General features: G+C 36.2%; 1 protein-coding gene across 10 annotated transcripts in view; it reads right to left on the minus strand.

Annotated features, from left to right (window-relative positions):
- Positions 1–27,240, minus strand: part of UTRN (utrophin) — a 478,755-nt gene that overhangs the window by 227,394 nt on the left and 224,121 nt on the right. For 9 of the 10 annotated variants that reach the window (XM_076002898.1, XM_076002896.1, XM_076002897.1 and 6 more), the window contains 3 exons: positions 25,435–25,640; positions 23,676–23,830; positions 7,140–7,329 (listed from right to left, as the gene is read on the minus strand). In XM_076002898.1, coding sequence (XP_075859013.1) covers positions 7,140–7,329; positions 23,676–23,830; positions 25,435–25,640 — 551 coding nt within the window. Of the gene's footprint in view, positions 1–1,515; positions 3,686–7,139; positions 7,330–23,675; positions 23,831–25,434; positions 25,641–27,240 lie in introns of those variants that run through there. The other variant, XM_076002901.1, reaches the window with a different exon arrangement.

A 27,240-nucleotide genomic window follows, 5' to 3' on the forward strand; every position in this document is an offset into this window, starting at 1 on the left:
GCAACTTTCTCCAGTACTTGACTTCTGCTGCTTCATACCTTGCACTAATTGAATGCCTTGGTCACATGACGTGAGAAAAAAATATTATATTTGGTTTTGTGAAAGCACACATACAAATGGATCAGAAAAATGACCCGGCTATTTAAAAAAGAATGTTTTATATATTCATACTGGTAGCTTAAAAGAATAACATGTATTAGTGAATGAGCTTTTCTTCCCTATTATCAAAATTGCCTTTTCATGAAAAACACAAATGTTTACCAGGAAATGAACCAAAACACAACACACTGAAATAACTAGGTTTAAAAACCTTTGTAACTGAACTAATTAAATTATATTAAGTTTTAACTAACTATACAAATGAAAACACTTCTAAGTATTGCTACAAAGAATGCCTCACTATCTTAATCTTTCTATCAAAACTTTTCAGAAAAAAAAAAAAAAGTGTCCAGACAGAAATGTATTGAATTGGCCAAGCTGTAAGAAATAGCAATGTGATATGAGGAAGTTCATGGAATCCAGCTTTCCCATCCCAATCTGCTGCCATATATGCACAGTCTGGGTGCTTGGCCATGTCATATTTTATATTAGCAGAAAAATAGTATTGTCTTAGAGGCAGTTTTTCCAATTACAAATGAACCCGGGCAGCTATCAGAGCAAAAAGATGCATTCTTGAGTACAGTACTAAGAACATAACAGGAAAGAACATGGTATTGCAGTGGTGCTTTAGCATTCCTATTATAATTTCCTCCTTTTACATCAAATCGCTCTAATTTTTGACAACCGTGATGAAATAGTATGAACATAGTTTGAGTAAAACAAAAGTGTGATCGAAAATATAATAGCTAACTTAAAAAAAACACAGCAGCCAATTCAATGGTATATGTTCAGGATGACGTAGTAGTAGAAATTTGCAACTGTCAAACAAGTTGCCTTCTGAAAGTCTACTTAATCCACCTGTCCAAACGAAATTAAGTTCTTCAAGTGTAACTACAACATATGGAGATTTAAAAATACAGGGGATGTTTCATGATGAGATTAACTCTGATCATTTTTTAGATGTGCTTTAATTTTTTAACTGAAAAAGTATCAGCTATAAAAAGATGGGCAGTTTTTAAATGATCTCCTGAAAGATTATTTTAAAGTCTTCTTTTAATTTTACTGAAATTTACATACAATTAACATGCCATTCAATATTAAGACACTGCAAAATAACAGAGAGGTAACAGGTCTTAATAAATATAGTAGTTGTGCCATTTTCCTCCAGACAGTTCACTAACCCATTTCAGAAGACAAGGTTGTGTCAATTGCAAAATAAACTATGTACTAAAACTGTATCTGTTTCCGATTCTTAAAACAAAATTTAATTAAGCAATTCACTTTAACAGCTTGTACAAGCAGTTACTAAGAAAGGAAATTTTTCCTTGATAAGAACCTGAAAGATTAGTTTTTAGAGCCTGAGAAACAGTAGAATTGTCAGACACCCGAGATCCTTATTTTCAATCACTCAGTTACCTTACAGAGCTTCTGATACCGAGGAGAGGAAACTGCCATCCTTTGTAAACGATGCAACAAAACCACAACTTTCTGCAGAGACGTTCTCACCACAGCCATCATTTTAAGTTTACCACACTTCTGAAGACACCTCAGAATTTGCATTATAAATGAAGAGCAACGATCATTTCCTCCCGGTCACTGGACAATGATTTGCCAGTTCTCTGAGCATGCTCGTTTCCAGGAATGCATTTGAAAGATACAGGGGTTTTAGGCTCTTGGAAAAAGCAGGCTGGTATTCCTTCAACTTCTGCTCAATTTGAAAAGCAAAGACAAACGCCACACAGAAAGCCCCCCAGCAGATGCTCACAGCCAGCACTTGCTCAGCCTGGCATGGCCAGAAATGAAGCAAGTTGTCGAGCCGCCAAGCGCTGCTGGCTGCTGAAGACGAGTGCGCTCCGTAGCCAAAGAGGATATTAAGTGAAACATTAAAGCTGCAGATACAAAGCAGACATCCCCTGGGAACAGAGATTCAACATATCGCCACCGCCACCACCGTGCATGCCTTGTAGCCGGTTTATATTAAGAAAGAGAGTAGCATTCCCCCTCTCTGAAGAGGGATGTGTTCACTACCTGATAAATACAGCTCTGGCTGTGCTCTGTGAATTAGTGAATAAGAGACCCTGTTATAAATCCTGAGAAGAGGAGAAGGGTACCTGACTCTGAGGATAGCAGCCCATACATTAAGTGCTAATGAATCACCTCTAGACAGATCTCAGCACGAGACCATATAAAACAAAAGAGCAAAACAAAACAAAACAAAACAAAGCAAAAATACTTGCAGGGGGTAGGTGGCTTTACCTAAGATAAGCAGAGCTGTCCAGTGGACTCTCATATGACTGCCTGGGAGGAAAGCATTAGAAATGGGATAGGTTAGCACTCCTCTAACTAAATGGCAAAGTTAATACAAAATAAAGTCTGTAATTGACTACTGAATATTCCCCTGTAAACAGCATTTTCATGATCTCACTTTAGTTATCATAAAACTGTTTTAATTTTATGAATAGAAAATATGAGACCATAATTATATCATAGGAAGACCCAATTCAGAATTTTTTGGCTTTTATGTGTAGGTATACATACTTGAGACACATTCTGTACTGCAGTCTGAATACCCTTACAAATAGCAATTGGAGTAAGGTACTGTCAGTAGATGAGCAAAATAACCCCGAATGATTAAATGACTGGGTCAAAGAGCACAGCCAGAAATAGAACCCAGATGTTTCTCATTATCAGCACCCAGCTCAAATTAGTAACCTGGGCAATGCCACAGTTTCACCTCTCTCGAATGTTACCATGACTTTTTAAAAGAAATACAGTGTTTAAGTATTGGTTTCTCTTCGTTTACTTCATCTGCCTTTTTCAGTCCTTCATTTTAGCATGATTTAAAGTCTTATTGGGCCTTATAGAGTTGTTTATCAAGTAGCGTTGTTTGTGGCTTCTGCCCGCATGTTTTTTCCCTGAAGGGCTATACCAAGAGTCTATACTGCCTCCCTCTGGTGAGGCTAACAGTGTTTTATACATGTGCCAAACCAAAAGCAGAGGATGTATTCAAAAAGACATGATTTAAAATACTAAGTTATCAGGCAAACAGATAGAATCAGATTAGTAATTGTTTAAGGGTGGGAATGGGGAATTGATTGCTAAAGGGTAAAGGGTTTCTTTTTAGGTGATGAAAATGTTTGCACAACTCTGTGAATATACTAAAACCAACTGAATTGTAAACTCTAAATGGATGAACTGTATAACATGTGAATTATATACCAATGACGTTGCTATAAAAAATATGCAGTTATCATTTCTGTTCCAGAGCCAGCAGATGAAGTATTTACCCCAAACACAGTGCTGTGTAAGGAGCAGAACATGAAAGAAGATCTGAAACACTCTATAGTCAAAGTCTGGATCTATGGAACAAGAGGGTGAAAAATTAGGCTAAATGTAAACACAGGAGATGAAAATATAATGATCCCAAAACACAAATTGTTAAGAGAGCGAAATCAACTACCTATTATGACACACCCCAGAAAGCAAAAGGGCCTCATGATTTTAACCAAGAAAGAAGAAGAGCATCTCAATTCATACTGCTAAAATGTAAAGCTTAAGTTTAAAAAAAAAATTAAAATAATAATATTCTAGAAAATGGACATGAAAATGAAGAATAAATGCATTTGAATTAATAAACTAGTAGGAAGTCAAAAGGCTTTCATTCAACAGCACAAAAATAAAAAGTTTTTGCATTTTTGGCCAAATTCTCTCATCTGAATACAGATTCACAGCAGCAACCACATACCAGGCATCTCCTCCTGGTTGTTACTCAAATGCCTCATTTCAACATAGTAAAAATGCAATCTGTACGGTCCTCTCACAATTACCACTAACTTGCACCCCAGCCCTGGCACTTTCTTCTCATATGTTCCCAGTCTCTCGGGCTCTAATACCACCTCCTTCTCTCTCCCCCTTCCCTGACTATCAAGTCATTAGGTCTTGCCCTACCATCCTTTCTGGTCATTATCATCTCTGGCCTGCAGGGCTACAAGGATATCCTAACAGACCTCTCTGCTGTCACTCTTGCCTCACTCAAATCCATTCCTTATAACGTCATCAGTTAGATTCCTATAAAGCAGAAACCCCATTGCATTACTCTTCCTTAGTGTCTTTTATTCCTTCTCCCCATTGCCACCAGGTTATAAATAAAAAATACTCAGCATGGCATACAAGACCCTTTTTGATCTGGACTACTTAGCTCTTAAGGAGCTTGTCTCTCTTGCAAGTCTCCAAAGAAAAGGCCTCTGCTGAGGGATAAAACCTAACAGCCTAGCAGCAGGGCAATGAAACGCAAATACATAAATCCAAATGATCATCCATCCCTAATAGAAATCTTGTGTATCATAGCATACTCCCCCAAATTAATCTTCATCTTCATCTTTCATGTGCTTTAGAGCTGTCCCTTTATCAAAATTTACCCAAGATTCACCTTAAACTGAATATAGAATAAACTTCTTCATCTTTCATGAAATAGTCCCATGCCCCTGCATGTGACTGTCACAAGACATGAAACGAGTATAAATAGTGAATGTGTCATCTAGGCATTTCTATATACACCCCTTCTGCATGGAGCACAGATACACTGAGGTCCTTGTTCCACCTTCTATAGCACACACGTAACCGCCGCCACCACCACCACGCCACCAGAAAATTTATTTTATGATTTGACGTGCTTTTGTACAGTCATTTCCTTCAACAAACACCTTTCCATTTCCAAACACGTTTCCATTTTAAATGTCTGTTCATTCATACAAAAGGAGAATCAATACACAAGCCCACAGGAAAATTAAAATTCTCTTGCCTCAGAAATACTCAGCGAAAGGTATCAAGTCTCTAACAGTCATCCACCTATAAGGTATTAAAAATAAAGCCATAGAATATTTTCTAAATAAAATAGAGAGAATGCTTTAAAATTTAGCACATTTAATAAAGGAGGAAGGGAGTAAAAAATCATGTAAGTTACCATTATATGAAACATCCTAAACATAAACAAATGTACATATTTATCTCTAGATAAACAAAGAGATTTCAATAAGCTCTTAATAAATGCCCTCTTTATTATTTTCTATGAGCCAAAAGATTCTATTTCAGCAACATTAGATTCTTTTTGAGAAGCATTACTATACATGCTATAACGTATTTTAGTATTTTTGCCAGCAACCTTTCCTTCTCAATGCTGTTTGCCATACGACAAGTAATCCTGTGCTGAGCTATTTTTATTTAGAAAGATTTTAAACATTTCTATTTACATTTATGTCTTCCACAGTTTGAATATTCATTAAATATTGAGAAGAGTTTTGGCTATGGGAAGAATGTATCCTAAGATTAAATGTGTCAGAAGACATCATTAAAGTCTACAACAGGCCTGTGTTTTGCTAGTGCTCATTATCAAGGTTCATTTTAAGGCTCTTTTTTTACTTGTCTATGAACTGTCACCTACTCAAGTGCATAGCCTAAATAGCTGTTGAAATTAACACCATTACATAAATTAAGTATGGGTGAACACTTATACGTCAGGCTTATTATTGTTTACATCATAAAAAAATAATATGTTCTAGTATCTATCTACATTTAGAGCCCTTTGTAATCCCCTAAAATCCAAATATAGCTAAATATTTCATCAATTAACATTTATGGTGACCTCAAGAGACTCCAGAGCATGAAACAAAGGATCAGATTTAACTCTGATACTTGCCTGGTCACACTCACTACACCAAGTCACAAAAGTACTGGAAAATGAACAAAGAAATAAGAAGTAATGTAAATAAATGCAGATTTTCATTAAGTTAATCTAAAGAACATAACAGTAAAACACCATAAGAGTCTCTATGCATGTGAACGAGTTATAAATAAGCCTATTCCAAAAAGGTCTCCTTTAAAAATTTTGTAACTTTTTAATGAAAATCATTTCAAACTTAGAGAAAAGCTGTAAGAATAAGAGTAGTCGAAAGAAAGCCCCAAGACCCTTTATCCAGATCTACACATTTGTTGACATTTTATAAAGTAGTCTTGATATCGATGTTTCAAGGGAAAAGAGTTCCTAAGAACAAATTCACAAAAGATCATCAATAGTGCATTTCATAATAGTGAAAGCCAGGGTCCAAGAGTGGCAGTTAGTATTTACTTAGGATTTGCACTCAGGGCACTGCACAGGCAACAATATGGAATAATACAATCTCTGTCCTTGAAGAACCATGGGATCAACTGGGACAGGTGGAAAGAGGCATCCAATGATAATGGGACGTGTGTTCACAAGCATATCAGAAAAATAATAGTCAAACTGATGTGGAAATGAAATGGCATAAAGAAGTAATGACATGTAAAACTCTGGTAGACAAGGAGAATTCCCCATTGAAATAGGTTTTGAACCAAGTTCTAAGTGAGAAGACCTACAGGATCGGCAAGAATAGATCAATCTAGGCAGACAAAATAGGAGGTTCAAGGGTATTCAAGGGCACTGAAGCAGAACTACCTGGGGGCAGAAAAAAGATTCAGACATGCTTCATGAGATTTTTTTGTAATTTTTTTAAAGGAAAGATTCTATATTAGCATACTTTGAACCTCAGACTGTATATATAATCATAGTTATCAAGCTAAAGACATAAAAGTAATACCTTTGAGCCTAATATTCTTAGTTGTAAACTAAGCCATAGAGTTTTTGTAGCTTTTATATTAAGTATGTATAATAAATGGGGAAAGAAACAACTTCACATTAAGGGAAAATGCCCTTATAATTTAGGATTCAATAAAGCTAACTGTAATAGGGCTTAAAATGACGGAAAACAGAATAGCTATGAGCCTCTAACTCTACGCAAACAATTATTACTTCCATAAAACAAGATGGTTTTTTTCTCTCTCATATTAAGTAAAAATATTTTACAGATCTTATTTCCAGAAACCAATTATTCAGAGGAGAGCAGGGATTTCAAAACAGAACAAGGTGACAACCTCACCTTTTAACACTAATAAATTTGCATAAAGATGGATCAAAAGAGCACAGTACAAACACAAATACTGGCTGTAGTTTCCCATGTATTTACCTGCATCTGCTGTTTGAGTTCCCTGGCCAAGATATTGTCCTGGAGAGCATTCTCCCGCTGAGAGGCATCGGCAAGCACATTCACTGTGGTTTCTGCTTCCTGGATCCACTTTAGGAAGTTCTCCAGGTCTCTGCGAGAGGCCTGCACTGCCCTCAGCTCAGCCTCCAAGGCATTCTGTCTGTCAGCAATACTGAAAGCAACAACACAACAGGCACGGTTCCATTACTTACGGCGTGACATTCCACATCATTCCACGCACACCCTAAACAAAAAATTAACAGACAGCTTCAGAGGAACTTTTATTTAAGTCACTGAATGTAACGTGGAGATTTATTTATATGTGTAGCTTGAATAATCCTTAGTGGAGGAGGCATGTGAGAACCGTGAGAAGAGCGAGACGGAAACACATAAATACCAACAAAATCACATCCATGTCATAAAATAAGTATGACTACACTTTACATCTCATAATTGTACATGAAGTTATTCCCCTCATATGTTTTAAGTCAATCCCTCAGTAAAATGCCAGGCACCCAAAAGGCAATATCAAGAAATATTCATACAGTCAGTGACTAAATGAACTCTAGAAAGTAAAATCTAAAGAAATATTTAAGATAAAATAGAAATAATTTAAAGGGTTGACTTTACTTTTTTTTGTTTGAGACAGAGTCTCGCTCTGTTTTCCCAGGTAGAGAGTGTAGTGGCGTCATCACAGCTCACTGCAACCTCAAACTCCTGAGCTCAATCGATCCTCCTGCCTCAGCCTCCCAGAGTGGTAGGATTACAAACGTGCGTCACTGCGCCTGGCCTACTTTACATATTTTTAAACAATTCAGATCAATACAAGTACATTTTTTAATGTGATTTAATAATATTTGGAGCACATTGGACAATCAAGCTTTCATAAACCCTTCATTAAACCTACATCAAAATTTGAACATAGAACTATGCTGGAGTTACCTCAGTTAAAAGATGCACATGTCTGTAAAGTCAACATTTAAAACTTTATATACCTCAGAGGTCCATAATGAGAAAATAGACAACTCAGTCTAAAAAAATGGCTACAACAATTCCACTGCTAGGTATTTAAACCCAAGACAACTGAAAACATATGTCCATATAAAAACTTGTACACAAATGTTTATAGCAGCATGATTTATAACGGCCAAATGGCAGGAACAACCTAAATGCCCATATCTGAGGGAGAAAATGAGAAACACAATACAGTATGCCCACACATGGAAGATCACTCAGCTATAAAATGGGCTGAAGCCCTGATACATGTTACAACATGGATGAATCCTGAAAAAACACACTAAGTGAAAGAAGCCAGACACAAAAGGCCACATATTATGAAATTCCATTTACATAAAATTTCCAAAGTATCAAATCCAGAGAGAGAGAAGGTAGATTAGCTGTTGCCCGGGACTGGAGGGTGGAGGGCAATGGAGACTAACTGCTTATGGTGTGGAGTTCTCTTTCTGGGTGATGATTTTTCTGAAATTAAAAGTGGTTGCACAACATGGTCGATATAGTAAAAACCACTGAGTTGTACACTTGAAAAGTGTGAATTTCATAGAACAGTAGGCCCCCTTTATCTGTAGGGGATACATGCAGTGGGTGCCTGAAACTATAGATAGCACCAAAGCCTATAAACATGTTTTTTCCTGTACATATATTCCTACGATAAAGTTTGATTTATAAATTAGGTACAATAAGAGACTAACAACAATACCAAAAATAAAATAAAACAATCATAACAATACATTGTAATAAAAGTTCTGTGAATGTGGTCTCTCTCTCAAAATGTCTTATTGTACTATACCATGGGTAATTGAAACCGCAGAAAGAGAAAAACCACGGGTAAGGGGGAGAACCATTCTATATAAAATATATCTCAATGGAAATCAGAATATCTAATATGACTCCATTTTTATATTTTTTTCCTGTCTATTCGCTCATCCATCCATTCATCATCCATTCACCCATTTGTCCTTCTATCTGTATATGTACATAGAGGGAGAAATGTGTGGAATGTTAACTTATTAAAATAGTTATTTCTGGGCACTGGGATTTAAGTTGCTTTACTTTTTTATTTGTACTTTTCTGCATTATTTGAATTTACAATGAACAAGTATCTTTTAACACATAATAAACATGTTCATTAAAAAATGAGTAAAAGATTTAAACCAACACATAATCATAGAAGGTATATGGATGGCAAATAAGCACATGAAAAGATGCTCAGCATCATTAATCACTACAGAAAGGTAACTTCAAACCTCCATGAGATAATAACTACATATTCAAATGGCTTTCAGAAAATGACTATACCAAGTGCTAGTGAGAATGTAGATAACTGCAACTCTCATACATTGCAGGTAAGAGTTTAAAACGGTGCATCCACTTTGAAAAACGCTGGCAGTTTGTCAAGCTAACCATGCACTTGTGATAGAAGCCAGCAGTTCCATCCCTAGGTATTCACCCAAGAGAAGTGAAAACATATGTCTACACAAAACCTGTATGCAAATGTTTATAGCAGCCTTGTTTGTAATGGTCCCAAAGTGAAAACAACCCAAATTTCAACTAGTAAATGTACAAAAAAAGAATGGTACTTGCATACAATGGTGCACTACTCAGCAATAAAAATAAGCATGCCACAGATAAATGCAACAACATGGATGGAATCTCACATGCTTTCCACTAAGTGAAAGGAGCCAGACACACAAGAGTACATACTATAATTCCACTTAGATGACATTCTGGATCTATAAATTCTGATCTCAGCATTTACTTACTAACCTGAAGAATACATTCAAATTGTCTTGCCTGGAATTTAATGTCCTCCATAATCTAGCACTAGTTTACTTTTCCAACCTTATCCCCTAGTTTTGCCTAATATTCTGTTCAGGTCAAAGAAGTATGTGTCTTTTTCTGCAGAATATTCTTACTACTGTTTTTAAATAAAAATTTTATATCCATATAAAAAGTCCTTCTTGCCATCTCCATTTACCAAAATCCTACTACTCCTTTAAGGTTTAAGAACCACCTCTTCCAGAACATTCCATCCCAATTAGGTTTCCTTGCTCTGCGTTCATAAAAGGTAATTATTCCTTTTCACACAATAATTAATCACACGTATCTTGGAAAAGCCCTTGGATTATGATTTTGCTTCACTCTAAAATTTTACTTTAACTATATCATATAGATTTCTTGTCTGTCCACCTATTCTATAAACTTTCCATGGGCAGAAATAGTTTTTATATCTCCATATCCCTCAGAGTCCTCATTACAGTATTACAATAAGTATTTATAGAATAACAACAACCTACCCATAATATGCCTTTAAAATTCGCTCCCACAGACCATTTTTCAAGAAACTCCTAGGAGATGTCCTCCACAAAACCCTGTTTGAGAATCAAGAAGGAGGAACATGCAAGAAGCATAAAAAAGAGAGATCCAACCCAGAAAGGAGCAAAGAGCCTTTCACGCTAATGGTGAAAGGAGATCACAGAAAAGAGTGGGAAATTCAAATTGGAGCAGATGAGGGCAGTCATCACACCATTACGACTGCTCTGCATTCTTGTTTTAACTTGACAAAACTTGCAAATGATACACACAGACAAAATGAGGAAATAGCACAAAAGAGGATAATAAAACAAAAGCAAAAGCAATAAAAACCCATGAGATCCAAGAAATAGGGATTCCAAACTAGGAGAAAAGCCAAGAAAATACCCAGCATGCTGGCTGCACAGCAGGCCTGGAAAGCATGTCTCCAGAAGAGATGTCTCCCAGAAACAATATTAGAAGTGATAGCCTCCTTAATGTGATTGACTTTGTGGAAAATTGTACTGTCAGGCCATTGGAAAATGTGGGAAGAATTAGCAATGGGTGCAAAGAAAACTAGGCATATAAAAAACAAGGCCATTATTAATTTCAGGTGAAACAGAGAGGACAGAACTAATGTAAACTTCAATGCTTGGCTGTTAATAATGTTTGGACAGACATAATGATGACACCCCTGAATATCCATTTATCTAAAAATTCAATAATGGAGAAGGGAAGTGCATAGTGGCATAAGAAAGCTATTTCCTATATATTTACCAAAATAGAATGTCAGTAGACAATGTCTAATATTGATGAATTGAAAGATAATGAAATACTCATCATAATTAGAATATGGAAATGTATAAATGATACAAGGAGAAGCTATTATAAAAAAGGAAATTAGTTGCATCTGGGAGGCATTGCAGTGAGTAAAGAGAGAATAACTATTTTTTGTTATTATATAAACCTGGATGGGTTTTTTTGGTAATCATAGGTGTGTGTTTCTTTAATTTTTATAACTGAGAAGTTACCCATTAGAATTTGGGTGGCTGCTGTTGGTGGTGTTTTATACTCCCTCAAACCCTGCCCATATTTTCAATGTTTAAGACACCAACAGAAAAAAATATTAAGAACCACCGAATAAAGGCTGTGCCAAAAAGTTACTAGAAAGCAAAGACTTCTTTAAAGGAGTCCACACATGCAATTAGTCTGACATGAACAGGGTATTCTTATTTTAAGAATATTTAATATATAAAATTTATTCATTATAAAATTTAGTAAAGTCAAACATTTTCATTTTCCATAATCAGAATCCTCTTATTATTTAAGAATATTCATATGCACATAACACGTTATGTGGCAAAAGCAGTTGTACAAACAGATTGTTAGAGATTAGTTCTATGAAACCCGAAGAATGCCCAGACTAGGGGAAAGGATGCAAATGTCTAAGAACCGTAAGGGTGAAGACAGAGGATTCTCTACACACAGGAGGCATTTATACACCCAACAAATATAAAGGACCAGGCTAGCAGGGAGGTAGAAAACCTAAAGTCATGCTTCAAAGGAAAAGTGAGCTAAGATCATGAGCCTTTGGCCTCAGACAGTATTCCACTGGATAGAGTAATTCCAGCAGCACACTCTGGAGACCAATAGAACATTCTGAATCCAGAAACTGGGGCACTTACTGTCAAATTGTCAACTGTCTACTGGTCATCACTGGGCAAAAGAAAATACTGCTTTAAAAATATTCACTGCATAGGATACTGTCCCCAGAAAAACCCCAAATTTTAGAAAAACCCCAAATTTGTTTTCATAGGAGAAGTCTAATTCATTGGTTACGTCAGCAGAAGAATATGAGTTTGGATAAATATGGACAAGGCTCCATCACTAACTAGCCATGAGAGTTTGAGCAAGATGCCTTATTTCCTCGAGTATCATTTTCATCATCCCTAAATTCTGCTTAACACATGATTTTCCATGATCTGATTCTTGCTCACTTCCCCAAGAATTACCTCATCACTCTGAGCCTCATGCATTTTGTCTACACAAGCGAACCAATTAGTAATCCTTCAACAGGTCACTGTCTCTGTATCCAGAGCTTTGTATTTTACTTCTTTTACTTTAAATATCCTTCCTCTTCCCTCTCCCTGCCCCCAGCCTCCACTAATTTCCTCCTTTCCAGCTGGTTAACTTCCACTGACCCTCTAGAACTCAGTACAAACACCTCCCAAATCTACGGTACCCTTCCTCACGTTATACCTCATAATTTCCGCTAGCATGGCTCTTGGTGTTCCACGGCTGCTGTGATGATTTACCACAAACTCAGTGACTTGAAGCAACACGAATATATTATCTGACAGTTCTGTGCGTTAGTGTCCAACACAGGTCTCTACTAAACTAAAATCAAGTTGTCCACAGGGCTGCAATCCTTTCTGGAGGCTCTGGGGTAAATCCATTGCCTTTCCTTTTCCAGCTTCCAGAGGCTGCCACATTCCTTGGCTCATGGCTCCTTTCTGCACCTTCAAAGCCATTAACAGTGGGTAAAGTCCTCATATCATCTCTCTGACACCCCCCTCCCCTCCTCTCCCAGTTTTGCAGACTCGTGGGATAAGTCTGGCCCCGCAAGACAATCCAGAATAATCTCCTCACCTTCGCTGGCCATTATTCTGCCTACTGCACCATGTCTCTGGTTATGACTGTAAGCGACTATTATCTTGTCTGTTTGAAGCTTCCGAATCATCAACGCACCTGAGTATCCCTAGGACCCACATACAGTAGCAATTCAACAAGTATTAATTGAATAAACTAATGTAACAATAGGAACAATATCTGCCTACAGCAATATTTTAAGGAGAAAATAAGGTATACGCACAGAAATGTATCAAGATATAATAAGCACCCAATAAATAATATTTTCTCTAACCTTACATATGAATTTGGCCATATGCTGGGAAAGAAATTCTGTTTATAGCATGCAAATATGAAATTTGTAGTAAGTGTCCTAGTGAACTTTTTTAAATGTACATATAGCTGGTGTCCAATTTTTTTACCAGGAACTCAAGCACTACAAATAATGAACATACTGAAAACTAAACTCTGTTTGTAGCAGTCCAAATTATCTTCATATTATGATAATGAATATACATTTTTAAATTTATAATCATAGTTAGTATGTATGTTAATTTGTATTCTGATTTTTGAAATCAATATAATTCATATGACATTTCTACCAGAAAGTAGCTCAGTTGTATTAGCTTTCTCCACCCCTCAGTTTATTTATTTATTTATTTTTTGAGACAGTCTCATTTGTTGCCCAGGCTAGAGTGAGTGCCATGGCGTCAGCCTAGCTCACAGCAACCTCAAACTCCTGGGCTCAAGCAATCCTTCTATCTCAGCCGCCCGAGTAGCTGGGACTACAGGCATGCGCCACCATGCCCAGCTAATTTTTTTTTATATATATTAGTTGGTCAATTAATTTCTTTCTATTTATAGTAGAGACGGGGTCTCACTCTTGCTCAGGCTGGTTTCGAACTCCTGACCTCGAGCAATCCGCCCGCCTCAGCCTCCCAGAGAGCTAGGATTACAGGTGTGAGCCACCGCGCCCGGCAATTTTTTTTTTTTTATTTTTAAAAATTACATCCAAGGTTAGAGTATGATACATCAATATTACAAGATTCTTTTATCCATTTTCAAGGCATTTCACATGATTTATTATAATATCATAAGGCAAAAATGTCACTAAAATCAGAGGCTCAGGAATATATATGCATACTTTATCATACAGGCTAATAAATTACCTTTAATGCCATTTGTACACAGCTTTCAGAAGAAAATGGCCCAATTCCACCACCTCTACCATTTACTAGCTATATAGCTTGGGGTAAATCATTTCAAATTTCCAATTTATTTTTTTTCAACCTTAAAATAAGAGGCTTGTACTAGATCAGTAAAAGACCTATTTAAAAATCTCCAGGGGTCCTTTTATAAACTACATAATCCAACACAGGGATTAAAAAAACTGCTAGAAGAGTTCCGCCATGCTCACCTCTCTTCCTGGCTTCAAATTCAGCTTCATTAAGAATCTCTGCATGTAAATGAAAGGTTACTGATGAGAACAGATGAGTAGTGTGCAGATAGCAAAAAGGCTGGGAAGCTTTAACGTGGAAGATTTCTAAGATCCCATCCAGCACTGAACTTACATTAGTCTATAATTTTCAATGTAGATTTTATATTTGGCAGTTCTGATTGCTACATCTCAAGAAAGATCAGAACAGAGCTAGAGGAAATCTGGAGAAATATAATGAGAGAATATAGGGGAAGGAACACTATATAGGAAAAGAAATGATTTTAAGTTTCGGAATTTGTGGCTAGAAGACAAAGGCAAGGAAGACATTTTTTAAATCTTTTTTTAAATCTATAAATCACAAAGGTAAGCATAGGCTGAAAACCTGAAAGATACAACATTTTAAGTTTAGAAGTATAACTTTAGCAGAAACAAAATTTTTTTACTTCAAACAGAAGAAGTAACAGACTATAAAAGTCTTTACTGCAAGAAATGGTGCAGACGGAAAATATAAATAGCTTCCCATAAAAGATTTAAGAAAATCCACGGGTGACAGATTCATAATAGTTTACATTAAAGGGAATGAGGATTTTTTAAATGTAAACTCAGCTTTTAAAGAGATTTCTGTGATAAAAGCGGCTATGATATGCTATAGCCTATTGTTATTTTGTAACATAACAAAACATCCCTTCCAAAGTGACTGCCTTTTTAAAAATGTCAGTTTTTAAGATGTTGAATAATACTTGGTATTTTAAGCTACAATATATAATATATTGTTTAATCAAATGTGTATGTGCTTATAATTGGTCAAAAGAACATAATAGATATGTCTTTTTTAAAATACTTCAATGGAAAAGATCATCTTAAGAAACCCACAGATACGTGTTGCTATATTTGGTTGTACATAAAAGGTGACCTTGACAGTGACATGAGATTTAAATATATTTATCTCTTTTAGAGTAGAAAACAGTAGCATCAGTAGGTTGAGTGGCAGGTAGAAAAATCAGCAATGAAACAATTCTTCAAGCTTTTCAATGGGTACCTTCACAAGGTAATTTTGTTCTTTTGTAAATAAAATAACATTTTTCTGGAAATAATATTATGGCATGCTGTGGGAAAAATGCAGTAAAGATAAAAAATTAGTCACTGCAGATATTCCCAATGATCTGTGGTCTTTTTGGTGACCAATTCTTGTTACATAGAGGTTGGGTCATCACCAAGACACTTCAAAATTCATTCCATGGGACTCAAGGAGACCCTATGTAAGCTGCTAACGCCACATCACTTGGAAAGCTCAAGCGAGGACCTCCACCTCCACCACAACCTCACCTCCATCCCATGATACCTGCCCACAGTCTTGGGTAACCCAAAGGAGCAGTTCTCCCTGGAGCTGCCATTCCAGTAAGTAAATATGCAAGACCACAGAGCTATCTCCTTGACAGGATTCATTTCGCCACATCCTATTTTCCTTTTAGCTGAGTCACTATCAGACATTTGGCCTTAATTATGCAACTGACATTGGACCATAACTCCAATACTACTCTGCATCTTCCCCAATCTGCCCCAATCCACCCCCAAAGCCCTTCTTCCAACATGCCCTAGAGTTCTTATTCCATGACTACCAGACTCCTCTGCACCTTCAGGCTCCCCAGATCAACTCCTTCATCTTGTCTTCACTGAAATTAGTTTCCTGAGGGCCATCAAACCCCCTGCAAGCTTTTAACAAAGTTTTTTTCTTTTTTTCTCTGAGATCCTTTATGCCTTGGTGTGAGGAGTTGGAACAAGGGTCCTCCGTGCTCCTCACTGCCATTTCCAGGCCATGGTTCACTCATCTTCCAAGCAAATTCCTACTGCTTTCAAGCACAAGACATTTATCCCTTACGTTCATATACTAAGCCCTAGGTTCAGGGCCACTGCACACAGCTATAAAGGTTGTCCACTGCCTCATGGATAAGTGAAATCTGAAAGCCAACTCAAGATCTGCTTGTCTAGGGAGGGACTGCACCATCCAGAGAAAGGGACACATTAGACACCATTATGGACTAGAGGTAATCCCAGTCTCCTCTCCCTTCCAGAGACCTTCCTTCCCCCCACCCCATCTCTCCCCACCTTTTATCTGCATTCTTTATACTTACCTCTGAGTAGATGAATACTGCTAAGAAACACTTCAACAGGGCTGCCTTCCTCTTACAATTATTATTATGAACCACAAATGGGCACTCCTTACTGCCCAGCAATACTATAAAGCTCCCCTAAGAAACTGTTCCACTCACCAAGATTCTGATTTTACAGCCAATCCTCTTTCTTCCAACCTCTCTCAGTCCTACCTCAAACCTCACGTAAAAAAAGCTCAATCCTTGCACAACCTTTTGTCTTCTCACCACTGAAGCTCCAGTCCACACACATCTGGACTCATCTTCTCATTGTTCTTTCCAGTCATAATGAAAAATGCATTCCAGCCCTTACGAACCTCAACTCTTCAAATCTGGCCTTATCTACTCAAAGACTTCCAGTCCCCTCTGTCTTTAATCATCAGTCTTTTATCTATTGGATCATTCCCATAAGCACACAAACATGCTTTTTAGTATGTCCTCTTTTAAGAAAGAAGTCAATCACTTCTCTTTACCCTGCAGCCCCCTTCAAATACCACCTAATCTCTCTGTCCTTCTTCACAACAAACTTCTCTAAAGTTGTTTCCACAATTCTTTCTACTTCCTCAGGTTCATCTTACTCTCTAGCTTCTAGCCTGGTCACTTCCTTGAAACTACTCTCTCTGAAATCACCAGGAATCTCCAAGGAGTGGAATTCCCTAAATGGTGCTCTGTGTCCTCCTATCTGATTACTCAGCCTAATTCAATGCAGTGGATCATTCTTTCAGAAATATTCTCCTTTCTCCATTCTCTCTTAAAAATGTTCTCTTTCTTCCACTTCTGAACACAATAAATCCAGGATATTCTTTCTAAACCCTTGGAAGTTCATAGTCCCTTTTGCTCTTTGCTCCTTTGTCGATCAATCACCAAACCCTAACCCTATGGATTCAGTTAAGCATGCTCTTCTCTTCTGGGTCTCTACTTCTTCCCCAGTGAGCTCATCCAGTCCCACATGTTTAACCTCCAATGTAAGTTCTGGAAACTCCCCAATTCATATCTGAGGCCCAGAACATTTGAGTTCCAGATTCATACCCAATTGCCCCTTTCACCTATACACTTAGATTTATCTAGTAAGCATGTCAAAGAATATGTCAAAACTCAATTTTTAGGTTTCTTTTTTCCCCAAAAACTCCCACAGCCTTTTCCAGTCCAGTGAATGGTGCCATCATTCATCCGTTTACAAAAATGACATCTTGGATTTTTTTCCAGTCCCTGAAACCACATATCTAATCCACCAAAGTGGATTTTCTACTTCCAAAACATATCTCAAATCTACCATCTTCTTTCTATCATTGCTGGCACACAATAGCCAAGGGCATCACCATTTCCCAACTAGACCACAACAATCACTTCCTTTCTGTCCTTCCATTTAATTATTCTTCTTTACCCCTACCACGCATCCTCCACATAAAATCCAAAGAGATTAAAGTTTAATATATATAAATTAGTTTCACTCCCTTCTTTAATAATCCCATAGCTTTCCATTGTACTTATAAGAAGCCAAACTCCTTTCCATGTCTTACAAAGTTCGGCATGGTCTGGCCTCCTTCTCCTACCAAGCCCTTACTCTTATTAATTATGTTTCAAGCATATTCAATGCTCTTTTATGCCTCATGATATGTATATTTGCCATTCACTCCGTAATTTTCTTCAAATGGCTCCTTCTTAACCTTTAGAATTAACTCAAAAGTCACCTTCTAAGTTATATTTTCACATTTACCCAAGCTAATTAAGTCCCTCTCTTACACAGCAACTCTTCAATTTCTCTCCCCTCTAAAATAATCTCCTATAACTACATATTATGTTCTTATTTACTGCATGGCAACCCCAATAAAATGTAAGCTTACTGAGGGCAGGTACAGGGTGGATTTGTGATTCAACTCTCAGGGCTGATCACAGAGCTTGGCAAATAGGAAGCTAAATAAATAGTCATTTAATTCATTTTTTAATTAATGGAAAAGGAACAAATGAAAGCAAAAACAATGACTATGGGAACTGGCCCTTTAGTTTGTTTGATACAGAGCTAAATGTACTGAGAAAATATCTGCATGCTTGAGCTTGATATTTGCAAAATGAAAGCATTAGCTTTCTCAGGCGTATACCACAAAGATATTGTTGGTAACATTTTTTTTAAGACAATGAAATGGTACTTGAAATATTAAAACAACATTACAGAAGAGGAAAATACAGAAGAATATAATTTTTGCAATTTTCTTCCTGGCCAGTTTTATTCCCAGCTTGGAAGGGAAAACTATAAATGAAAAGGTAGCAATGAAAATAAAAGAAACAGGCTGAAAAATAAAGGTGACTTTCGGGGAAAGAAGTAAGCTTCCGAGAGGATAAATCAAGTTGACTGACCCTAATCTCTAAACCTCATCCTGGTGGACAGGCAAGAAGGATAAGGCTACTTGTACTTTTCACAGAAGCCCATTGATTTGGGAATGGCAGCTGCTACAGGATTCATGTTAAGAGCTCAAAGGTTGAGCCTGGTTGAGTCGGGCTGTAGGAAACAATCCCAATATGAGTATTTTCTGTTGATCATTATTAAAAGGAACTGACCAATGAACAATGGGTAAATGCTGAAAAAAAATGCTTCATTTTTATTAATCTAAAGGGACAGTAAAGAATCACTACTGAAAAAGTAGAAACAAGAGAAGTTTCACAATATACAACAAAATTAATCGGAAAAGCAATCAAAAGCAAATTTAAATTTTTAGAACTTAACCTGTTTTCAGAATAGTCCAGGGCTTCACAAATTCAGTCTTTAGTATATACACTATGTAAGTAACCCCTTGAAAACCAGGTCTGTCCATTCTGCATGTCCAGCTGGCCATTATTAACAAGTTAATGAACATTAATAAGAAACACAACATCATTTCAAAAGAAGAAAATTAAGTTCCCTCACTGGATAAATGTGTATTGTGGATCTCGCTTGAAATAATTGTGCCCTTTTAAATTCTATAGCCTTTCTTCCCAGGATGGTCAAAGTTTCACTTTGGCAGAAAACACTTAAAGGCAATGTAAATTCAGCAGCTGTGATGATTTCACCAACCAGGAAAATTGCATTTTGTAAGTTTCACCTGGTGATAAAGGTTTAGACTGTCTATTCTGCATTTAGTAAAGCAGATAAAGTATTTTATCATTAATTTAAGTAGAGACCATTCAAGACGACTATAGACAAACAACTGATGACTCAACCTTCCACTAAGTCAACCATAGAAAGTACTGTGAAGCAGAATGCAGGCATTAGATTTATCAGAAAGACATAATATGACAAACCAGATGATCGTAATCTGGGCGACCTTTTGTTGAGCATACACCATGTACCAAGAGCTTTTATCTATAACTTCTGAGCTCACAATAAGCCTACACATTAGATCCTCCACTTTAGAACCAAGGAAATAGAGATTCAGTGACTTGAAATAACTTGCTCTAGGTTCACACAGAAAATAAGTGCATAAAGTGGAATTTTAACTGAGGACTGCCAGATACCATTCCCAGTGTACTTTCTATTCTGCCTGTACAAACCCAGAAACAGCTTAAAACAGGCAAGGCAAAATATGCCTTCACAGAGATAAGGACAAGGAGAAAAATACATAGTAAGTAGCGATTTAGAAGTGATTTAGAATTGCTTCATTTCCTTCTGTGTGTATATATGTACATATATATATATGTGTGTGTGTATATATATGTATATATATATACACACACATAGATATAAAATGTTACTTTAGTCCTGGAGTGCCTATATATAGGGCTAAAATAAAACTAGTGGTCAAGATACATAGATTAGTTAGAAACATGGGAGACAGGCCTGCTGCTCTCAGAATCCAAACTTTTTGGGAGTCAGTTGTGTTTCAGAATTAAGAAATTTTTGTACATTAGAAAACTAATATTATGAATGTATCTATATTACCCATTACCCCTGAGCAGGATCTGAGGAACCAATCAAACATTAATATTTCTGCAGCTAGGAGCAAGGCTATTCACACTAAGCAGGATAAATAAAGACTATAACAAATAGCCTCACGTCAATTCAGAGCTTTCTGTTAGCAGAGCTTTTTTTTTTTTTTGGATTTTGGCATTATAGATAAGGGATTGTGGACTTGTCACTGTGAATGACCAAATTACTTTGGCCAATCGCAATTCATACAAAACACTTCCTTTGAAAGCTCATATTAAACTTCGCACATTATGCTGCAGTATTCAATGTACAAGCACAACCCTTCGCCCTTCCAGAATTTGGCTGACAATGATGTATATACAGAACAGGCAGCGAGATAAGCGGAGAGCCAGGGTGAAAGGCCTCTCCACGGCCATTACCGTGGCCATGCGTGTGATGGAAGGTGCTACATTATTCATAGAAGAGGCCACCATCCCTTTCATCTGATCTGGTTTCTAAACTCAACACAGATAAGAACCAGTAAGCAGAATCACAGACAGATCCTAGAGGCAGGTACACAAAGCAGGCTCCAGCAATAGCTGACATTATCATTCAAAGAAAAAAAATGAAACTATTTTTTAAAAAAGGTAAGAGCCTGATGGGACAGTCTAAAAGGCTTGAATTCCAATCCCGCCTCCACCATTATGAGCTGTGTGATCTTGAGTAATTCCTTAACTTCTCTGTACTTCTGTTTATTCATTGACACAACGTTGATAAAACTGCTGCCTGTCTCCTAAGGCGGTTGTGAAGCTTACATAAAATAATGCATGGGGAGAGCTTAGCCCAGTGCCTGACAATGAGAAGATACCCAGTAACTGTATACACTAAAAATGAAGCACAAAATCTCACAAAGCATAGCAGCCTGAATAAATTTACTACCAATTCTTCAGAACTCAGAGCCTGGAGAGCATCATCATCGTTTAGCATAGAAAAATATTGTATCATCTTGGCTGTGCCCCATGACGTTGAACTTGTCATTTAACTTCTCTAAGGCTGAGAACATTAGTTCAGACCATGTATTCTCAACGGAGGTAGTAAGTGGTTATTTGCAGAGGGAAGGGCATGGGAAAAGTTTACTCTTTTTATGAATAAGCCACAACCAGGCAGTCCAGAAACAGATACACAATATACCATAGTATTAAAATTTCAGTGGGGCAGGAGGTATAAAAAGACTCCTTAGGGAAGGAGCAACTGGTATTGATAAACCCCAGTTTAGATGAACTATAATGTCATTTACATTTCTTAAATTTCCTTAATTCTGTCTTTGCAAAGATAATGCTAAGAATTCCCAAAAAAGTTAAATATAGGTTCACATACTTTAAGAAGGCAAGAATTTATATGTTCCAGAAAGATGTCCATTTAGAACAGTAAAAATTGTAAATATCGTTATGTTTGAAATAGAAAACTCTCTCAGTATACAGAAATCCTAGCTGCCATTCATGAAGAGATCCTGTGAGCCAGTTTGTTCTATTTTCCCTGCTTTATAGATAATAATATATCTAAATTACATATAAATATTAATACAATTACCTATGCTCCCGAAAAATGCAGAAAGAAAATAGAATAAGGACAACCACTTGTAATTACAAAAAATTTGGAAAACTGTGGTTGTCTTAGCTATGATAAATGAAAGATCACCTTGGAATATAATTCATTTTTAATTGCCTCTTCCATCTAATCTAACTACTGCTGTAGGCTGTCTTAAAATATTTACAAAGTAAAAGCAGAAAAAGAATTTGAGGTGCTAAATAAAGCAGGTCACACATTCTTAAATGATTAATTTTTCTGGTATTGGGTTTACAACAAAAACAAAGTCTTAATTCTTACACATGGCATTTTTGGAAACACAAATAGTTTAAGGACTTTCTCTCCTAAGGCTAAAACTGTTTTTAATTCACCTCCTTCCCTGCATTAATTATGGTATCCTTACTATATCTAAATATTCTGTCATTAAAAAGAGAAAAGTTGTAAAATGCTTGAAAGATCTATCTTACAGCCATTCTGCTCTAACCACTTGTGAAGTTTTATATTTACTAGCCCTGTCTTACTCTCTCCAATATCCTTGGTATATTCAAGTTCACATACTGCCCTCATAATTCTCTTCTTTGAGTTTTCAGAAATGCCTTAGAGGTTCTAACTAAAAATAAAACTCTGGAAAAATGTACAAAACTCCTACATGTCAAACTCTTTGTTAAATGCTTGGCCATACTTTATTATCATAAATATATAATCATAAAGGACACTAATATTATCTATTTTATTCACAGCAAAATAAATGTGTTTTGATATCAAATTAGATTTGAGACAGTTGCATTTTAATAGCTAAAGATGTGTGTAATTTGACTTAGACATAGGCATTCCCAATACTACGCATGAAGTAATCACCTTTTTTACTAATGATGAATATAAATACACAATCTTAAAGAGATGCTAACCACTGTTTACAGTTCCTCAAATTCTAGGTGTTCAAGTGACAGAAAAATCTCTTGTAAACTCACATGCTATTTTAGGCTGTTCCAAATATACTGATTAGACAGAGTAATGGGAAGAAAAGATTACAAATTAGTTGAAACTCTAAATACATACAGATTATTTCAGGGGTGTAGTGTTGGATCCATGAGTGCCTGGTCCTCAACTTGGAATGCCCCAGCCAAATATTAATAGCACACTATTATATTTACAGTTAGGGATAATTTTACCCTAATGCATCTTTAAATAACTATGCTCCTTACTATCAGAGTACTACAAAATATACTTTAGATAATACCAAGAGGCATAAGACAATCAGAACACATAAAATGATCATTGGCAAGGTTTTAGGCTTATTCAAGGAAAAACTCCATTGTAGAAATTCAAGTAGATGTAATATAAATATACATTCTGCACTAAGAATGATAATACTAACTCAGCACATCACAGTATAAAAATAGAAAAAAAAAAAAAAACCCTGTACTTATAGTGGTCATCTATTTGGCATGTTTCCATGAGAAAGCCACAGCAATCAAATTCTCAACCTGACAATGCACATTCACTTGCCAAGGCCTTAGACTTACCTTTGTTTTAGATTGATCCATGACGTTTTTAAGTACTCAGTGGTTTCCTTCACATTCCTTGTGTCATCACTGCCATAGTCCTCCAGCAGTTTCTGCAGGACGTTATCAAACGCCATGACAATACCATCACCAGGACCCAGTTCTTGAAGCAATATCTAAGGTGCAAGTTCAGGTGTAATTGTTACAGCTGGTCACTCAATAACTAGTTTTACCAAAACAAAGCTACTTCCAGGAGGTTTCAACATGTTTTAGACACACATATCACAACAGGAAAATTAAGTAGGGGACAAACTCTTACACATAAGCTTAAACCAGAATAATTCTAGAGGTGAGAACGAAGATTGCTAAGAAAGTGATCAGATACATAGAGGATGCTATTAAAAAATCATTATCTTTTTCTCTTTGAGATATTTCACTTCCTCAAACCATTTGTCTTTTTCATTCCTTCTGCAGTACATCTGATCCTTATAAGAACACACATCATACAGGAATGATCACAAAGAGAATTCCTCTGTAAGTACTTGCAGAAATACCAAGGATCAGTAATATGAAAGTCTTCTGTCTCTTGCCCCTGGATCTCTGCCCCTGTTACAGAGTTAACTGCTTGAATGGATCAAGCAGCCAAACAAGGGTACTGAGAGTTTGCTCAAATAGCCAAACTGATGCTGAGTTTGTCCATAGGCATTGGTTCCTTGATACATTTTTTCCAATCTCTGAAAGTCTTGATCCAGATAATTCCCATGAAATCTAAAGGACAACAGAATGTTTCTATGTTTTTTTTGTAGCAACTGAAGGAAAATATTCACCCTAAGGTTTCAGAAGGCAAGAACTGTACTGTTGATTAGAAAAGGGTACTCTGAATTTAATGACAAAACGTTGATATCACTTTTAATTATATTCCTCTAGTTAAGTGTCTGGGGGTTTGTTACTACTTTTGAGTCATTTGGTGATAACAACCAGCAGGTATCACAAACACAGAGAATGATCCAGAAACTAGTACAGCTGGCCACTTGCTTTTTAAACTGTAACCACAGAAAGTCTATGGTTGTGGAGAATAAAAACATATTTTCATGTTTTAGATTTTGTCTCCTACATATTTATTCTCTATTATTTTCTTCACAGATAATACACTTTCATCTTGGCCTATCTAAAGGGTAAATAAATGTTACACCAAAATATAACCTTACAACTACAACCTCCAATTCAAGAATATTTTTATGATTGTAGAGAAAATCTAAAATAGCATGTTATAAATACCATAGGTGTTCATTAGTGCCAACTCTCTGACCAAAATGATCACTAAAAAAGTGCTTGTTATTATGATATTGATAAAACAGTTTAGTTATAAACACACTAAAAGAAACTACATTTACTTATTACCTGATTTATTCAGTACAGTAGCCCGCAAATGAAAATCTCAGGAAATTTTACAAATAAAAGTAACTTTCAGGGTAAGCATGAAATGAGGGTTTCTGGGAATCCTGACAGTGTTCTCTTTCTAGAGACTGCTTTAAGGGTGTGCTCCATTTGCAAAACGTCAGTGATCTAGAAGGCTAGCAGACATGCACATTCCGACTTGTTATGCCTCCAGAAAGTTTTCAAAAAAACCTTCCTGATCAAATTCTTCATATAAATGTCCATATGTATTCTAAGAACTTGGAAAAACATCCTAACAGGGTTCTAAGAATTACACTTAACAATAGGGAAAAAAGTACATCCAACAAAATGATATTTCCAAAAAGTATCTAATGACTCTTACTTGGTTATCAGAAATTTGTTTGGTAAGTGGATCCCTTCGGGCTTGCTGAAGAATATAGAGTCGAGCCTCATATTTTCTCATAAGCTCTTCGGTCTCTTCCCTGTGGTCATCCCACTGAAGACTGTCGATGATCATGTCCTCTAGCTGCTGCTGCCTTAACTCCACCCCGTGCTGGGTGCTATCCCATTGGTTCTTGACCTTCTCCACTGGGGGACACATTATAGAAAATAAATCCCAAAAAGTGAGCCTCAGGAAGAAGAAAAAAAATTACCTGATACCAAATTTATCATCATTTTAAATTTGTTATCAAATTTAAACAGAAAAGAGACAGGAGACAAGTTGATAAATACATTTTAAAGGAATTTTAATACACGTCAGCCACACCATACAACTGATATATTTATGAAACCATTCTTGAGAAAAAAGTATTGGATTAAACTCCATTTTAAATGCCCTAACACATCTTACAATAAAAACATCGACTATTACAAACTGATACAGCAAAAAAAAAAAAAAAAAAATCATAAAATAATTTTCTATTTAATTTTGTGCTTAATAGAACTTGGTTTGATGAAGGTAAATATTAACACTGTGTTATGACAAAACTGTAACCCCAAGATATGGCCACCTGTTACCCTCAAAGGAGATTCTCTAAGCTAGTCTTCATTTTAAAAGAAAACTGTTTAAGAACACTTTTCACATTTGTTTTATTGTAGCACGAAACCTCTCTAAAAGCAAGTGTTTTTATATGTTCAAGTTCAAGGGAAACACTAAAAGTAAAGTAGACTGAAGATCTATGTACCCAGCAGCTCTTCATCATAACAATTCCATATTGGCTCTTCTCCTTCCTCTTTTTTACTGTGGTTTCTTTCCACTCCTATTTCTCTCACTCTCACTTTCTGTCTCTTGTCTCTGTATATCCTCTCCTCTCCGATCCTTTCTCTAATTTTAACATGGAGTTAAGGAAAGAAAGATCTAAGGAAACTTAAACTTTTGATTAATTACTTCATGGTCAGTTCACAACCTTGAGCTGAAGTACTAGTAAACAGTAACTGTGAATATCTGCAACAACTCATTAATAATAAATAGGCAGAGGCTAAAATCAAACTGCTAGAAGATGCTTTGGATGCCAGGCAGACTGAAGGGCTGAAGGCAGCTAAGTACCAGGTTCAAGAAGTACTTAACTACAAGCTAACATTCCAGCTGAGTAATAATGGAACATTTTGGTAAAATTCTTGGGATAATACATGGTTATAGCAACCATAAAATCTATCAACCTAAGGTTGTTCAGAAGGTTGTAAGTTATACTTAAGTGTCATAATTCTAAAAAATTGTTTAATGAGATTATCTATTATATGCTGGCTTTTTTAACAGTTTAAATAAATTGCTTAAGTTTTTAACTTAAAGAAAGGACAAATCTATCATAATGTTCTACTTGTCAGTTAAAAAGTTACATAAAGTACTTATGACCAATTTTATTACTAACAGAATCCTTTAACATTGAACATATACATCTAAAGACATCAAGCAAAGTAAATATCACAGGTTTATTATAAAAAATAAGCAAGTTATCTTATTCACTGTAAGTGCTAAAAACAGGTTACTATTGGTAGTACACTCCAGATGAGAAGAGTTTTTCATGTAATGAGTAGTGATGAAGACTATGTAGCTTCTACACAAAAACTCAAGAGAAAACAAAGAAAGGGCATTAAATGGGAAAGGAAAGATATTTAGAAGAAGAAAAGTCTTGTAATTAAAAAAAAAACAAAACAAAACAAAACCTTAAAGGAGTTTTGGACAAACATA

The sequence above is a fragment of the Microcebus murinus genome, chromosome 5 (assembly GCF_040939455.1).
Source record: "Microcebus murinus isolate Inina chromosome 5, M.murinus_Inina_mat1.0, whole genome shotgun sequence".
Taxonomy (NCBI): Eukaryota; Metazoa; Chordata; class Mammalia; order Primates; family Cheirogaleidae; genus Microcebus; species Microcebus murinus.